This window comes from Gavia stellata, chromosome 32, assembly GCF_030936135.1.
Source record: "Gavia stellata isolate bGavSte3 chromosome 32, bGavSte3.hap2, whole genome shotgun sequence".
NCBI classification, from domain to species: domain Eukaryota; kingdom Metazoa; phylum Chordata; class Aves; order Gaviiformes; family Gaviidae; genus Gavia; species Gavia stellata.
The window spans coordinates 403,555-421,613 of record NC_082625.1 but is presented as its reverse complement, the minus strand read 5'-3'; the positions used below and the strand labels follow the sequence as shown (position 1 = coordinate 421,613).

At 54.8% G+C, this 18,059-nt stretch overlaps 1 protein-coding gene across 1 annotated transcript; it reads right to left on the bottom strand.

Moving 5' to 3' along the window:
- Positions 1-2,541: 2,541 nt before the first annotated feature.
- BSG (basigin (Ok blood group)) lies at positions 2,542-17,156 on the bottom strand. Its single transcript, XM_059831734.1, has 9 exons — positions 17,075-17,156; positions 11,927-12,274; positions 10,177-10,333; positions 8,313-8,401; positions 7,699-7,826; positions 7,206-7,479; positions 4,664-4,688; positions 4,266-4,335; positions 2,542-3,676 (listed from the first exon to the last, which is right to left on the bottom strand). Exons 1-8 carry the CDS (start codon positions 17,154-17,156, stop codon positions 4,278-4,280), a joined length of 1,161 nt encoding a protein of 386 aa, XP_059687717.1. The 3' UTR covers positions 2,542-3,676; positions 4,266-4,277.
- Between the last annotated feature and the right edge of the window lie 903 nt (positions 17,157-18,059).

Here is an 18,059-nt window from a genome sequence, read left to right as displayed (position 1 = left end):
GAGTGGCGCCCGCCGCCGCGGCGGGGGCGGGCCGGGGGCGGGCGGCGGGGCCGGGCCGTGGACAGAGCGGCTCCGCAGCTCCCCCCGCCGGCACGGCTCTCGCCGCCGGCACGGGCGACCGGGGCCGCCCCGCTCCGCCCCGCCCCGCCCGACGGCCCCGGCCTCTCGCGGGGGTGCCGGTGTCCCGGCCCTCGGCAGCGCGGCGCCCCCCCGGGGGGCTCCGGGGCCCGGCGGCCGCCGGCCCATCCGCCCCGCCGGGGAGGGAGCGCTTCGGGCGCTGCCCCGGGAAAAGCCCATTCGCGTCCCCCGCCCCGCGTCCCGCTGCCGGGCGGCCCGAGCCCACCCCCGGGCCGGGGACGGACCCCACAGCCCCGCCGGCCGCAGGGGCTCCGTGCGGACCGGGAAGACGCGGCTTCACCCCCTCACAGTCCCGGCAACCTGCCGCCCGCCTCACCAGCCCGAGCCCAGACCCGGCCCGGCCCGTCGCCCCCGGGGCTGAGCCCCCCCCCGCCCCGAGCGGCGGCGGGAGGACCCCCCGGGGTGGGCGCAGGGCGGGCTGGCGGGGACGCAGACCCGCGACTGACGCCCCGGGACACGGCGGCTCCCGCACGTCCCAGAAGTAACGCGGGCCAGCAAACCGCAGCCGGACTCCACCGAGGCGGACAGCTGCGCCCACCCAGATGCAGCGGGGTCCGCTGCTCTGGGTGCCAGGAACGGGCCGGCGGGACCAGCACCTCCTGCCCCGCCGCCCCAGGAACGTGCTGCAGCTTCCCCGGGCGGGAGGGCGTCGGAGCAGGCCGGAGCGAGGAGGCCGGGTGGGCCCCCAGCACCCCGCAGGGCTCTGCAGGCGCGGGCGGGAGGGCCCCCCCGGGGTCGCGGTGCCGCACGGGTGACACGGCCGCGGCGGGTGGCACCATCTGCTGCCCGCGGTGCAGAAACGCAGCCGGACGGGGCGCGCGGGCCGTGCCCGGGCTCAGCCCCGCTCCACACGACAGGCCACAGCAACAAGCGCTCGCTCTGCAACAAGTCACCGCCTTGGCTTCGCCGTGCTGTGCGCAGGCAACAGCCCCTTCCTCCGAGCTGCCCCCCCGCAGCCGGCCCCAAGCCCCCGGAGGAGCCCCCGAAGAGCCGATGCTGCGGCTTAACCTGAGCGGGAGGTGCCGGAGCGAACAAGCGAGGCCGCAGCAAGGCAGCAGCTCAGGGCTTGCCCCGAGGTGCCCGGAGGCAGAGGCTAAGGGGGATCCCCGCAGACGGGGTGCCCAGCGCACCCACCCTCTCCCCGGGACGGAGCAGGGCACCGCGGGAGGGGCCTGTTCGCACCGTCCCTGTGGGGAGCTCGCTGGGGCAGCGCCTCGGCCAGAGCAGCAGGGCTCTGCCTCGGCTCACTCGGGCAGCTGCCGCCGGGTCACGGGCCCAGCAGAGACCAGCACGATGCAGCTCCATCCCCTCCTCAACTCCCCGGGCTGTTCCCCCCCCCCGTGCCTGTCCTGCCAAACAAAAGGCACAAGCAGTGCTTTGTGCTGCGGCCGGACAGCCGGGTCAGGCAGGACCCATAATCCTCATCAAGGAAATTAAGCCATGCATTGATTTTTCATCAGGACAGCACCCGCGAGCACGAGGCCGGCTGTGAAAGGCTTGCATAACCCACTTACGTGCCGCAGAGCCACGCTGCCCGGTCAGCCCCAGGGCCAGCCCGGCTGATGACACACTGAGGCAGCAGAAACGCCATCAAGAAGGACTGGGCCACCACAGCTCCAGGCTGCTGGCACCACTGCCAGACCTGCCTGTCACACCGCAGCCAGCAGCTCTCCAGGCACAGCCCTGCAATCAGAGCCACACTCCCCAATTAGGCCTTCCCAGGCAGGGAGAAGTGTTTGACTACAGGGTGAGGCTGCAAGGCCACAGCTCACACACTTGCTGGGAGGGGGGCAGGCAGGGGTCAGGGCAGCTGGGAGAATACGGGGGCTCCTCTCCAGCCCACGGCCACCACTGCTTCGCTCCCAGGGCGGGAGCACTGGCAGAAGCCCACTGAGCTCAGGGCTGGCAGCAGCAAAGGGACCCCCCCCCCTACATCCTTCATCCTCTCCCCAGGCACCACACTGCACACAAAGGCAGCAAACACCTCGCACCTTAGCTCTCCCCCACAGGAAAGAGCAGGGAGAAGGAAAAATAACTGCTTAGAGAAGCACGAGACATGCAAGCAGCATGTCCTACAAGGGCTCCTGTAGGTTGGGGCTGATCCTTGACCCCACAGCCACAAGATGCTGAGGCAAGGTGACGCCTGTCCCCAAACAGGCAAGCGCATCCTAGTGACCAGCACTCCTCCAGGCTCTGAAGAGCAGGGAGCAACACTCATCTCCCTTCAAAGGCTTGAACATCTCTCAAGCTGCAAATACTTGTGATTAGAGTGCAGCCAGAGCTGGCACTGACTGTGAGACACAGCATCATGTTTTACAGCCAGAGGAGCCAGAAATGAATCGGCAGGTCAGGCAACCCAGGGGTCCAGCCAGCAGGGAAGAGACCAGAGTCCAAACAAAGATGGAAAAAAAGAGAGGAATCATCTTTATTTGTGAAGTGTGTTAACAGATGGAACAGTTCAATGCTACCCAGCAATAAAGGCATTAGACTCCACTGAGCACTCATCTGCTCTCAGGCTCCTATGTCACACAAACATCACGATGGCTCAAGCACAACACACACTGTTAAACTGCCCCCCCAGCACTGCAGCCCCTGTTCACTCTGCCCCTATCCCCCACTGTAGCAACTTGAGAAGAGATACTAACAACCCATGAAATAAGTTAACAGAAATCATATTTATCCAGTGTCCAGCTCTAACACTGCCTCCTGGTTGTCTGTTGAAGAGGGTAACTAAAGCAGCTCTGCAGGAGCTGACTGGGAATCTGCCTGATGGAATGGCACTGCGTGCGGGTCCGGGTGGTGTGGTGCACGCTGGGGAACGAGCCCTTCGCTTGCTCCTCCCCAGGAGCCGCACCAGGAGATGTGCCCGGTGGCCCTGGCCGAGTGGCTTACAGGACACATGCCACTTCCACACTAGGGAAGGGTGCAGCCTTGCTCCAGGTGATGCACTGGGAAAGACACAGAACTACCTTCCTAAACCCTTCGGTCAGATCAGGTCGTCTCCAGACAGTCACCAAAGCAGTTTCTCCTGGACCCATGCAAACAGGGCAGGACAACAGGCCTGCTGGGAACACAGGCCAGGCCAGCCACATCCAGTGGAGCAGCACGCAAGGAACTGCGCACATTTCACTGCATGTTCAGGTCTTATCCACAGCTCCGTGAATGGCCTCAAACACTGAAGTGGGGCGAGGAAGGCATTTCAGAACAGCCCTACCCAACACACCCTGTTCTTCCCAGAGGTGAGGAAGTAGTAAGTTGTACTCCCACCCACCCCCTCTGTACCAACATGAAGAAACCTAGGACAGAGACAGCCAGTGACCTAGACTACCAGAAACAAGGGATTTACATTTACAGGTAGAAAAACCCTCCCACAACTCTTTTTTTAAAAAAAGTGTATTTTAGATTCTACAACTTAAGTTTCTTTAGAAAGTGAAGTAACTGAATCGCAAAGACGCACTAGAATATTTCATGGTGCTATTTTACCGAAAAATTAGAAGAAAACAAAATTGTCCAGATGAGTTCTTCATCTACACATCACCTGGCAGGAGAGAAAGAAAAGCCAGTTAGATAACTCAGTTGTACCAGTAAGGCTGCACTGTGCTAGAGGGGGTTGACAGAGCAGTACACGACAAAGGCTGCCCTTCAGTCAAGCTGTGGGCTAGGACTCATCTCCTGCTTGAGTCCAGGGCAGGAGTTACCAGGCAGTCCTGACCTTCCCACGCTTTAGAGCCCCACAGTAGAGTCTAACACTTTCTTCTCCCCAGACACACTGCTGTTCCCCACATGCAGTCCCAGCAGCTTTGGCAGGTTCCTAGGAGGCTACTAATAGCCTGTGCCTGAACTTCACAGCAACACATGTTCCCCCTGACCTCCCCAGATCCTGCAGTACAATGTTGGGCCAGAAGAGCCTCTGCCTGCATGGATCCTTCCGCTTCTTCCAGAGACCCTTCACAGATGCAGATACTGCAGCTGGGCCAGAGCTGTGAGCAGCTGATAAAGAGCTCCAGCTAGGTTACAGCTAGAGACAGGAACCTCGGGCCACTGTAGGAGCCCTTCGCTGTGAGGATGTGAAGAGCCTGGCACAGCAGCTGTTCTCAGCTGCAACCGCCCTCAGGAGTGACACTCACCTGCCCCGGCTCTTAGTTAGCATTTCTCTGGCGGACATTCTTGTCCTTGTGGTTTGTGGCATTGCTTTTCCTGGAAAGAGAAAAGGGGCAGTGAGGAAAGAAAAAGCACAAGCCCCACCCTACCCACTAATGTAATTCAGGACCAAATAGATGGTCAAGATAAGGCAAGATGAGATTAGTTACCAGAACAGTGTCAGTTTGAGACACTGGTGCCATCCCCAGTTATAGTGTGGTTTATACACAGGCAACATTAAAACGAACTATGGGGGAAAAGTCTCCCACCCAGCAAGCTAGTGTTATTCCCACTCCAGCTAGCTTTCATATTCAGAGCAGATTCCCTGGATGTATGTGATCTGCCAGTACAAATCTGGCTAAGTAGGAAAAAGCAAGGTACTTACAGTGGTGCAGAACCTCCATCATCATCTTCACATTTAGGACAGCACAGAAAGAAAGAACAAACAGCGTCAGGGAAGAGCATGTAAGAAGTAATCTCTGCCACCTCTTAAAACTCTGGGGACTGCATTCCAGACAGGTTACTGGATATTACTGCCTGCACAGGACTGAACCCAAAATGTCATCTCTCTCAGAGCTCCTGTTTCACCGGGGCCTGACAGAGCAGAGGGCTACTTCTTACCAGAACACTACCATTCCCTGTGTGAGTGTTAAGCTGCTTCTTGTCTAAGCTTAGACAAGGCACAAACTTAGGCATAAGCTCCTGTTACGCAGTTGCTTCTTTTGGCACAGGGTAGGCTTGGCTCACAGGATAACCAAGTCACCACCACCCCCACCCATCAGCAGAGGTCAGGCTGGCACCTCATTAACCCTGAGGCACACCTGAGTACCCCAGGAGGCCACAGAAGTAGAATTACACAGGGAAGCATGCAGGCAGTCTCTGAAGCAGCACTGCCAACTGGTAACACCTGTTTAACATTTGCACCCCGTGTATCCTCAGCATACCAGCCAGTCTTCCCACCACCAGCACTTAAAACTGGAGAAGAGCACCACAGATCCACCCAGCAAGACAGCACAGCTGCCACTGATCTACCTGCTGCTCTCACCCCACAGCACCACCAACTCAGATGGCTCCCAGATCCAAGCACAGACTTCAACAGCAAGTAACGGGGAATCCAAACAGGATGTTTCAGGAATGAGGCTCTGAGCATCAGCAGCAGTACACCCTTCTTCCTCCCCACACATTTTGTGAAATCAAAATAAACACACTGCACACGACATTCTTGCTACACTGGGAAGCACAGCTAAAACATCTCTGCCAACACATGCCAAGCCCTGGGGCCTTTCACCAGCTCCTTGCAATCTGCCACCTTTCAACAGAAGGCTCCCCATCATCTCTTCCACAGTCCAGGCTCCCCTCAAATGGCACTGAGCAGTGAGGGCCACGCTCTAAGCATTGGGACTGCCTTGGGCACCAAGATCTGCATACAGCTGGTGAGAGGACAGATGCAGAAACATGGCTGGAACTATCTTCTACTTACCATTTGAGGTAGTACCCAGCAGCAGAGAAAGGAAGAGTGGAAAGGTAACACCAGCAAGGATATCACACCATACACAAGCCAGACTCTCCCCATCCCAGGTAACAGGGAGTGGCCAATTCACAACCATGTACCATGAGGAACAGCATTTGTCTGAGCTGGCTCAGCAATGCCTTACTGTTACCTCCTCTCAAGAGAGGGAAAGCTACAAAGACTTTTGGGGAGAGAGAACCACTTTACACCAGGAAAGTGTAAAGCTGTGTATGTTTGTCAAACAGATATGATGCTGCGTCCTCATCCACAAGCACTTGGGAACCTGAGCTTAAGAGCTCTGGTCAAGGAGCATCAGGACACTTCAGTATACATGCCCTGTCTTCATCTGTCAAAGCATCTGCTACAGCTCTGACAGGTCAGCACTCAACATGATCTGGACCAGGCTGATGTCACTAGAAGCCAGATCACTCAACACACACAGGCTATAGTTTCTTTTTTTACTGGAAGATGCAGCTATGACATCCTTAAAGACAACATCTGCCTTCCAGCCAAGAGTGTCAATGTGTGGTGGTTTTTTTTTTATGGTTGGACTTGATGATCTTACAGGTCTTTTCCAACCTTAGTGATTCTGTGAAAGCATCTGCTTGTAAAACTGCCTTGAGTAGAATTCGCCAAGCCCTGTAGTCAGGGGAGGGATATTTGGTTTTAGTCTCTCTGCTGCACCTCACACCACTCTGCCGACCTGATGTGCTGTTCCCTAGCAGAGGGCTAAGGGGCCCGACCCAGCAAGCAGGAAGGATACCAAGCATTTACACTTCATTGTTAACTGGATCAGATAAGGGAGGGGCAGCTGGGCTAACACAATGCAGATTCTTACTGATAAGGAAAGGGAGGAGCTGGTATTTCCAGAACAGATTAAAGATAGCACTAGGCTTTGAGGAAGCCTCTGAGAGTCAGGATGTGTGGATCTGAGGATCCAAAACAGATCCATGAACTGAACCTGAATTAAGCTAAGCCTGGTCTTATGGAGCCACTGACACAGTTCCCTGATTTTGCAGCACCAGAAAAGCTTACTACTTATTCAGAAATCAGCTCCTCCAGAATGTCAGCTGCCAAAGAAAACCCAGTCCTGCAGACACTCACACGAAGCACTTGAGCAAAGTGCAGAGGAACTAGTGAGACAAAGGGTCAGGTTGACCCCTGCTGAATCTTAATCTTGCTCCAGATCCAAAGCACAGCTTGCTGAAGGACTGTCAGAAACAGTGCAATTACTTACAACTTCATGGCTAAAGTAGCCTGCTAAAGACTACCATGGTTTTACAATAAGTACCCTGAGAAGCAGTGCTCTAATTAATGCCCACCTGACAAAGGGAACTCCAAGTTCTCTATGAGAACACTTTGCCTGCACCCTACAAGTTGCTTGGTCTCCCCAGAAAGATTTAACCCCACCTCTTACCATCAAGAACCTCATCTGGCTTCCTCCTCTTCTCATAGATGAAGATGATGGTGACAAGAACGAGGACTTCTGCCACAATACCCAGGAAGGGCCAGAGTGCTGCCAGGCGGCTGCGTACACGCAGGTTTACTGTAGCACTACCAAAGCCATGAGAGTTGCTGGCATTGCAGTGGTAGTCACCTGTATCCTCCTCAATATTCAGTTTAAGAATGCGTAACTCTGTCTTGTTGTCACTGGACTTGATAATGTATCGACCAGAACCATTCATGATGCGCTGGAGGGAAGGAGAAAGAGAGACAGCTCTCAGGGCAGTGCTGACATGAGGGGAGCTGCTCACTTACAATGCATGGTCCTCCCACTACAGAAATCCTCCTTGCCATGGCATTGAGGAGGCTACTCTGAAACAGCTAATTCTGATGGGACAAGGTCCTCCACCTCTTTGCTGGGAAGCAGGGTAGGCAGAAGGGGAGAAAAAGCAAACCACAGCACTTACCTCTTGACCATTTTTGTACCAGATCCAAGAGCTGACAGCAGGGAAAGACGGATTCTTGCAGATCAGCACGCCTGTGTCCCCCTCATTCCCATGCTCAGACTTCTTGTATGCCATCACTTGGGGTGGAACTACAGCAAGAGAAAAAGAAAATCAGACACCTCATTACAGAAAACACATAAGAGATTTGTACTCCCTGCAGTCCACCTAGACAGAATCAAAGTTACCCATAAAGCTTGACTTCAGTTTAAGAAATGCGATAGTGGGTCTATTCCACTCACTTGCCCATTGTTTGGCATTTTCAGACAGAAAAGCACATCAAGCTGCTTCAAGAAAGACTCAGATTTGTCCACCAGTTATTATCCCTCTCCCATTATTCTTGTAGGAACATACCCACAGCAGAAAGATGATTTAATGCAAGGTCTAAGAGCTGTCCCTACAGACACCTTAGCTGCCTGATAAAATGGAGTTGCCTCACAGAGCAAGTCTGGTAGCACACATGTAGAGTCCTGCAGCCTTATTAGTAAGGGCTAAAAAGCAGCTTTTCAAGAAGCTGAAAAGATAACAAAGCTTCCCCACTCCCCTCCTCAGACCCAGAAGCAAACATATGAAGTTACCTGAAATATTCACTTGTCCTTTTATCACCGGGCTTGTTTTGTAGACACATTCATAGATGCCAGAGTGCTCTTCCATCTTCCCCTCGATTCTACCAAAAACCAGGATGTCAGATAAGGACAACTGACTTATCTACAAACTGTTACCAAACTCCAGACACATGGAAACAGATACCTATAAGCATCAGCAACCTCCTCCATAGGCTATTTCTCCCATTCCAGTGCCAGTATTTACATCACATCCCTACAGCAATCCAACTCTCCACCCTTCTCTCCCCACACATCAAGGAAGGCAGAAGAGGATTTCACATACACAAAGTCTGACATGGGTCTGTTAAGCCAGTGATCACTGAGACCTCCTGATCTTGTGTCCTGAATCCTGAAAACCAGCAGCTTCCACTCCCTAACCCAAAGCACTCTTGCCCTCACGGCTTTTATAAAGGAAAAAAAATTAAGACCTAGACTGTTAGCTAGTATAGATGAAGAAAACCAGGAGCACCAGGACAACATTACACCATCATCAGGTGCAATGCCATATGCACACTTCCGAAGTGGCCAACTCCATGCTCTTCCCTCTTCCATACAGACCCCAAGCTCATTAAGAAAAAATCACACCCTGCTGAGCAAAGCCAACAGATCTGAAGTGCAGCAAGAGTCCTCTAGTTAGCACAACCCAGGACACAGCCACACACCTCATGCAAGACATCAGCCCTGCTGCAGTTCACCTCGAAAGGAGACAGGCAAGGAGCTTAGGACAACAGAGTCGGAGGAAGGCTGTTCTTCCCATGCAAGAAAGCCCACTGGAACACATGGCAAAGCAGCGGCAAAGAAACACCCAGGCTGAGTTACCCTGGATTGATCCAAGCGCAGGGAGAACTCTCCCATTTTCCTTTTTGTAAAGCTGCTGCAATGAGATTTAGTGGATTATGCTGCACTGCAACAAACATCTCATTCTGCAGCTTAGTAATACCCACTCGAGGGAAGGGGCAAGCAAAGTTTCAGTCCCGTGGCTACACTGGGACAACAGGCTGTTTGTTAGTTGTGCCGTGCATGGTGCTTCCCACTTCCAAAAACCACTCGGCTAAGGAATTGAGGTCACGCGAGGGAGGCTGGGTTATAAATACTTTAATCCTTGTTCAGCTCCCTGTTGCTATGGGGAGACAGGCACGTCGGCACTGCCGTACAAAAGGACATGATGCCTCTACAGCTGCTGGGTCAGTGCCAGCCAGGCCTGACTGTAATCAGAAAGGAAAGCTCACTGCACTGTTACAATAAGGCCGGTATTCCCGCTTCTGCTCAGCTACACCCTGCAAACAGTTCCTGAGCATCGACCATAGCTTGTAGGCAGCTTCCCAGCTTGTTCTGTAAGAACGGTTGGACTTTGGAAAGGTACATAAAACCCAAAGGCAGAGACAACTACACTGGAGTCTCTCGCTCCACACATGGCCTCTGGGGAGCAGGGGCCCCTCAAAGCTCTGGGAAAACAGCTCTAGCAGACCGATGGCAGTGCAGACACAGGCCAGGCAGCAGCCCCAGCCATGATGCACCTGACAAACCAACAAAGCCCAGCTGAACGCCTGCATAAAAACATGAAGCAGCAGAACTTCTCTTACTAAGAGGATATTTGTGGCATGTAACTTTCCCCTCCTCCTCCTTTTTGCCCCCTCCTCTCCATAAAGGAGAAAGTGTTGGGCCTTACCAAAACTTTGTTTAGCTCATCTTATGTTCTGAAGTTTAAAAGCCTACATTTTCAGCAAGACTACAAGCACTTAGCTTTGGGTTCAGCTGCTAGGAAACATTAACTGCCTCTGGTAAAAAACCTGTCCCCTGTGTTCAGATTCTTATCTGACTTTGCCCCAACACTCACGTGTAACTGGTGAAAGCACTCGAGTCCGTGTCCGTTTGAAGTATCTTGTCCCCATGCATCCATTCATGACCCTCGATGTCCAGGTAAGGTACAGCCATGTTACAGGTGAGGACCAGCTTGCCAGAAACATCGGTTACGTTAACTTTGATGTCTGGACCTGCATTCATAAATAATTCAATTGACATTAACATGTGGTATCCCAGAGGTCACACGCCTGCCCAAGAACCTTTAATGCAAAACCCACAGCTCCTTGTCTCTATCATAGCTTTCACTTACCTTTGCACACAGTTTCCTACCAGAACTGATGATACCAAAACAGGAGAGACTTGAAAACCCGGCAACTAGGGCCTGGCTGCACCTAGCAATAACCGATGCTGACCCTGCAGCTGCTCCCACTGCGAGCAGGATCGCTGCCATGTACTCTGGGTAGTTTTGAGTCCCTGTTGTCCCTCCAATGGGTGCAGCTCCAGCAGAGCTAAGTGCTCAATAAGCAATGGAAAAGGTCATACTGTGAAGGGCAGAGCATGTATGATGCTCTGCTTTTATGAGCCACTACAGCACTCACTGTGTCAACACCTTCCAGAATCTGAGCAGATTTAGACACCTCTAGGTAACATAATTGATGGCAGTCAAGGCCCTCTGTTGTGAGGGGTAGCGAACTAGACCGTATGTCAGCAATATGTGCATCATCTGATGCAGCCCAGAAGATTCTAGTTAGATTTACTCCAGGGAGAACACACAGAACCATGACTCCAAAAGGTCCTGCGCCTCCATGCACCAAGCAGCAGTAAATTATGCAACATAAGATGACTCAGGCATTTCTACTTGTAGGAGGCAGACCAAGAAAACAACTGCCATTAGCAGCACCATTACACAGCCCTGGTGGCACTACAGTTCCTACCCTTCCTCCCAATCTCAATCTCTTGGAAGGAACAATTTTTGCACAGGGCTGACAGGCATTTTGCTTTTCCTCCTACCCAAATTCCACTGGAAGAAGGTTCTGCTGGAGTTCAGTATTCCCTAGCACATTTATGCTGAAAAGACTGCTATGCTGCTCTGCTAACTTCAGGTTCCATGGTAAGACCTTAGCAGGACATTAAATTCCCTCACACTGGCCCAGGTTTCTAAAAGCAGCCGCCTGTTAGCTCCAGAGCTCGACTGCCAGCTCTGTACGTAGAGGGAATCTGGTCATTTCCACAGGACAAGCAACTACATCACATTCAGTGTCGCACACAGACACGGCCATTTCAAAAACGGTTGCATCTCAGGAAACTCAAAGCAGGTTTTGTTCCCCACAGCTTGTATCACTAGCAAGAAAGCAAGCTTAAAGCAAGACTGTTCACAGGAGCAGAAGCTGTACGAGCTGTAGGGAAGGGCCGGTTTGTCCGTGGTGGTTAGGGAGAGTCTACCGCAGAATCAAAGACTCAATTCCGCAAGCCAGCACTGGGACTCAGAGGCACTTGGGAATAAGCAGTAAGGTTCCAGGTCTTTGGCTCCAGAAAAGGCACGGGATTGCTGAAGGGAGTTTTGTTTGGGAAGCCACAACCCTTTTTGAGCAGGGCCATTTCGGGGCACGTCACAGGTGGTGAGGGAGATGACAGAGGGTGGGAGTCTCTCAGTTCTACAGCTGGGGTGGGAGGGTGAGGGGAGCTTTCAGGAGCCACAGGACACAGGTGCAGGGGTGAGCATGGCAGGAGACTCAAGACACTGGTGTCCTAGCAAGTGCCAAGGCCTCAGTGTGGCCACTCACGTTCGATGACAAAAATGTTCGCCTGGGAACGGATCCACTTGACTTTGGGGCTCTTCGACAAGTGATTGCGGTCAGGGTCGTTGCTAGCCCGGCACTCATACATGCCCGAGTCGTCGCTTGTGAGGTTTGCGATGTAGATGGTACTGGTAGAGTGCAGGTTGTAGGTGGCGTTGATTTTTACACGGTCCTGCCGTGCGCCATCCCAGAGCTGAGCATAGGTCTCATTTGGCTCGTTTCCCTCAAACCACCACTGGATCTCAGGGATAGGATTGCCAATCGCCTCGCAGTACAACTCGACGCTGTCCTGAGTCAGTCTCTTTTGAGACAGCGGTGACTTTATAAAACCAGCTATGAGTTGAAGAGGTATTAGTGCAAAGTGTTAGTGCAAAGCAAGAATTCACTCTCTACAAGCAAAAAAATTCAGCCATTGAGAAGAGGCCACACACAATCTTCAGATCAGTGTACTCTTCCCTCCCACCCCTCCACGCTCTCTGAACTCTGCCCAGTTTGGACAGGGCTGTTATTTTGAATTGTTGCATCTCCAGCCAACAATACTTCCTACAACTCCGCTGCAAAACCAGAACATACAAATCAGCACACAGTATTTGCCACTATCCAAACAAGAAACCCACAGCAGTCATGGCATCGCCCGCCTTCTGCGAGGGACGGCCTTACAGGACAATGCTCATCAGGGCAGAACAAGAGTCTGCAACACTTCCCCCGACCCTCGCCCGGTCTCCAAGCACCTTCAGTTCAGGATGAAGACAGCAACGGATTTTTGCTGCAAGGGCTTATCCAGCCTCCATGGTCCGCACACCATTTTAGCATCCCCCATGCTCTGGCAAGGTACTCCACGGGTCTGCCAAAGCCCCACTGCAGGTTGTGACGGAAGGCTGGCAGCAGCAAGACAGCAGGACCCCACTCGTGTCCCACTGCGGAGGACGGGCAGCACCTTTGCTAGGTGGCTGCTGACGGCAGCGCCCACTGCTACAGGTACCGCACCCTTTGCTGGGCTCATCTGCCAGCCCTCGCTGCGCTGCATGGGCTGATCCCGCTCTCACACACTTGTTTCATCACTCAGCTCACCAAGATGCCCGGCAGATACTTTTAAACATAATAAGATAACAGCTTTTTTGAGGGGGGAGGAATGCCTTGCAGCCTGCAGGATGTCACAAGCCAGGTGAGGAAATGTGTAACGTTTGTTGTCATACAAACAGTGAAATCAGACTTTTCATCTCAGGCAAGATAACTTCACAGAGCTAAATTAGTAACTAAACAGATTAAAAGCATGAGAAGCAGCTGCAGGCCAAAACTACAGTACTTTTCAAACTGCTCTTGCAGCAAGAGGCCAGGGGGTTCAGCTTTCGAAAACAGACAGTCCAAAGGTAGGTCTGTGAGCCACTGGACCGCGGAAAGCTGTGCTGCCAAACATCTTTAGGCTACTAGCCATGCACAGCACAGCCACGGCAGCCAGCGGTCCCCAGGCACAGGCTGCCCGAGTCATTACAAGGCAGCCAGGAGAAGGGCAGGGCCCTGGGGAGCTGCTCTTGGAAGGGGCAGGAAGGGAGGCTCTAGCAACATCGCTTCAGGAAAACACATCATTCGTGGGTCAAGGTTACTTACATGACTCAACCTCAGTCAGATTTAAGAAGAACTAATGAAGCTTGCGACACGTCCTTCCCGCACACTAACTGCACTTCAGATGTGCCAAGAGCGGGCTTACGGGGCATCCCGCACACCAAGACTGCTTCCAATAAATTAATTTACTCAGTTATTAAGCACTTAAAGTTCATGATTATATACAACCCTCCACATATATACCATGACCTACAGGCACAAACGAGGTGGGTGTGGGAGTGAATTTTTTTTGTTTGCTTTTTGAATGCCTGAAGATGTTTTAATAAGAAATCCTATGACCATTTTTTGTGAGCATAGAAACAAATCAGTATTACAAAACCAAGTTTGCCCAAACACAAGTCAGTCTGCAAGGTAAGTTTCAGAGTTCTGAATAAATAAATTCCACATTTCTCAAAGGAAAAATTAGTTTCACATACTAAAGCTTTAGAAGTCTGGAAGAATAAACATACCTCAACAAGGAAGGAGAGATCTGACCCTCATATGAGACCAAGACACTTTGAGAAGGCTGATACTGAAAACTGAGGCACCTTAAAACAGAGGTCTGGGAGTAACTTGGGGGCTAAAAAACTGTTGCTATTTCATACACCGACCACAGTACTGCTGGTTACATTCAGAAATGCACCATTCAACAACACTTCTGCAGAGGTTTCAAGGTTTCCAAGTGACTCCAGATGACAGAATTGTACCAGAGACACCAGAACAATCTTCTTGGAACTGATTTTAATGAAGTGGGAGGTGATGGGTGTCCCAAAAGATGTATGGGGGTATCAGCTGTACACAACTTTCTGATACGCTGAGTTTCATTTCTAGAACAACTGGCCCATGCGCCAAACGGTTTGGTTTTTTTATACCACAGACCTGTGATTAAACACTCCCAACCACCTAATTTTGAAAAGTCACGGAACTGACTACAGCACTTGTAGAAGCCTGTCCCATTTTAACTACAGCCTGATTTAAAGTGGGAGCTAGTAAAGATCAAGGTTGGTTGCTTTTTTTTCTTAGAGATACAAGGTAATTATTGTATGCTGACAAAATAAGCTGTTGCAAGGTTATTTGCTCTGAGTTAGAGGGTACTTCATGCAGTTCAGACAGGCTAAAAAGTTTCAGCAAGCAGTTACAACAGCAAGTGCCATTTGCATTCACATGGGATTCATATCCCCTCTCCTCCCAACACAAAGCAGACCAGGCAATCAAAATCCTGGGCACTCAAGGCTGGGGAAAGCATCTGCAGAGTCCAGGGGCATACGAGCACAGCCAGCATCAACCTGCTGGAATCGACCAGAGCTACTCAAATGTTTTCCAAACGGTGATGGGCTGCAAGTTGAAACCAGCTCACAAAACCAAGACATTTTCACAGAACTGAGCTGGAGACTCCTCTTGGGCGCAGTGCAATATCCGATCAAGCCGGACAGTGGTGAAGGCAGACAAGAGCAGATAACGTTCTCCCAAGTCACCTTCAAACTAAAAACAACCTCTCCCCCCCTCTCCCTGGCCCCAAGCAGAGGGAGGAGTCCTCGTGGTGTAAACAGTGTCTGTGCTCAGGGCAGCCAAGCCTGGCAGGAGCCTGCACAGTCCCGCAGGGTACACTCTCCTCCCTGGCATGACCTTTGTTTCTTGGCCTCGGAAGGGGATATATGGGGATCTGACAGTTTTTGCCATTTCCACTAACAGCTATAAAATCTACTCTCCCCTTAAGTTTTTCATAACTGGGCAGTCACTACACAACCAAGTCAAAGACAAGCGCTTTCAGTCAGGATACCTCATCCTGAGGGCACAGAGTCCAAGCACACACCTACCTACACTTCAGCCACTTGTTCTGCACGGTGAGCTACCAAAAGTCAAGACGCTGCAGATTAAAGGACCACCTCTCATGGAGTCTGCTCCATAAAGCCAACCTAAACGCTGTTGAGAGGTAAAACCCCTCACTCTCCAGCCCCCTACTCTGCTTACCTGAAGAATCAGCATTGTCACACAGTGAGCCCAAGAGCCCCACAGCCAGGGCACGACATGCACGTTACACAACTGATGGGCCTGCGGAGCAGTTCTTCCTTCAGAGGCTTTTTCAGACCAAGGATAGAAACAGCCTTCTCCACATCTCATTCGTGTCAATCCCTTGGGGAAGAGACTGCTCACCGCAGGGCCCAGCCGGCGCTCAGTGTGGCAGAGGGAGCAGGAAGCTGCTGACACAGGCAGTTCCAGGTTAGTTTATGAAACTCACATTCTACCCTAAGCGTGAAGTTTAGAAGGCAGCTCTCCCCGCCCTTCTGTTCTGCAGTATTAAAATGCAACTCTGCTGCAAGGAAATACTGGAGCAGACACTTCTGTCACTACTCCTGGATTTTTCAGAATCCTCCCACTCTTTTGCTTCAATCTTTGGGTTTGGCTCTACCACACTGAAGTAAGTCTGATTCCACAAACAGGCTACAAATTTTTTAGTATGCGATATGCTAAACAGCCAGAAACAGCAGCCTACTGCTCACAACAAAACAAAGCCTTTACCATCAGCACCTCCTGCGCCACGTCTGAATCAGAGACTGCAGAGTCCTCCGGGCAAAACACCGCTGTGTTTGCCAAGGCAGCCTGCTCACCTGTGGCTCTGAACACACTGATCGGGCAGGGTCCTTTGACGCTAGCTCAAGAAGTGAGAAAATGAAGTGTCAGAGCAACAGCGCACGGCAAATCCCGGCTCGTTTGGGGTTGTTGGCTACCGAAAAGCACAACAGGCTACTGTACTTCCCAGCACTGCAGCCAGCTTCCAGCCACACATCACGAACGGCCAGAGACCAAGAGCAGGCATTGTTTCCTCATTAGGGGATTATCAACTTAAGCATCATGTGAACATCTTTAAGGTTTTAAAGCCTAGAGACCTGTTACTCCGCATAAGCCCCGGAAACCGGAGAAGCGGCTGCGAGGAATAAACGTTCTCATTTTTACTACGGGGAAGCCCAGTCAGCGCCTCTGGAAGCGCCAGCCGACTCCACCGTCCTCCCGCCTACGGGGGCCGGCCCGGGCCAGGCGCGGCCCGGCAGCAGCGGACGGACCGCAGGACGGCGGCTCGCCGCGCCGCGGGGCCGACCTCCCGCCGGAGCCCGGGATGCCGCGGCCGGGGCGAGCCGGCGCCGCCGGGCAGCGCGGCCGCCCAGCCCGGCCCAGCCGTCGCCCCGGCCCCGCCGAGCCCCGCGGCGCCCCCGGAGAGCCCCCCCCCCCGCCCGCCGCCCGGCCCCGCCCGCCGCGCGACGTGCCTCGCCGCAGGGCGCCCGCGCCGCCGCCTGCTCGGCCCCGGCCGGCTCCAGCGCCGCTCCGCCCCCCCGGCGGCGCCGCCCGAGCCCGCCGCGGAGCCCCGCGGCCCCCAGCCGCGGAAGCCAGCCCCCGCCCGAGAGCCCTCCCGCGGAGCCGGGCCCCCCGCGGAGCCCCGCCGGGCCGCCTCAGAGCCCCCCTCAGGGCCCCGCCGCCCCACAGAGCCCCCCCGGCCTAGAGCCGCCCCGGCCCCCGGCCCCCGCCGGCCCGTACTTGTCCCCGCGACGCCGGCAGCCAACCCGCCGAGGAGGAGCAGCGCCAGGAGGCCGCGCGGCCCCACCACGCCCGCCGCCATCTCCGCACGCGCGCCGCGCTGCGCCGCGCCGCCCGCTATAAGCGCCGCGCCGGGTCACGGAGGCGGGGGTGGGCCCGCCGCGGGCCCGCCCCCTTGGCCCTCCCGACGGCCAATCGCGACGCCGCTCCGGCGAGCTGGGCCGCCCACTCGGCCCGGCGCGGCCAGTCAGGGGGAAGGACCGACAGACCGCCCTTCTCCTCCCTCCTGCCCCCTGCGGGGAGAGCCGGTTCGGGCCGGTCCCACCGCGGCCACGCCCACCACCCGGGAGGGCAGCCAATGGGGAGGCGCGGCGGGGAGAGGCGGACGGCGGGCGGCGGGGGACAAGCGGCCGCAGCGCCCGTGGCGGCGCGCGGGGCCGGGGCCGCTCCCGCTCGGGAAGGGGAACGGCGGGCGGCATCCAGGGGGTCCCGCCGTGTTTGGCACCGCAGCGGCAGCGGGAGGGAGGTCGCGGTCTCAGGAAGAGGCGGCGCCGCCTGCCCCTGGCCGCGCGGCCCCTCGGGGCCCGGAGCCGCCTCGCCACCGCCGTGGCTGCGCCGGAGGCCGGGGTGAGCCCCGGGGTGAGCCGGGGCCGCCTGCGAGGGGGCTGCGTCCGCGCGGCGGGACGCGTGGGGAGGGAAGCGGCCGGCGCCGCCTCGGCACGGGGAGCGCGGCAGCCGCGACGGCTCCTGCGAGCAGGCCCGTGCCGAGACAGGCTGGCGGCCCGCCCCACCGCCTGCTCCGGCCTTCGGCAGCGGCCCCGGGGCGGCGGCTCCCGAGGCGCGGGGAGAGCGCCGGGCCCTCGCCCAGGCGGTGCTTTGCGTGAGGCCGGGCGGGCGCTGGGCCCCGAGTCCCCGGCAGCAGCCCAGCTGGAGCCGCCCGATAACCGCGGGGCTGGGGCGGGCGATAAGCGAGCGCGGCCGGGCG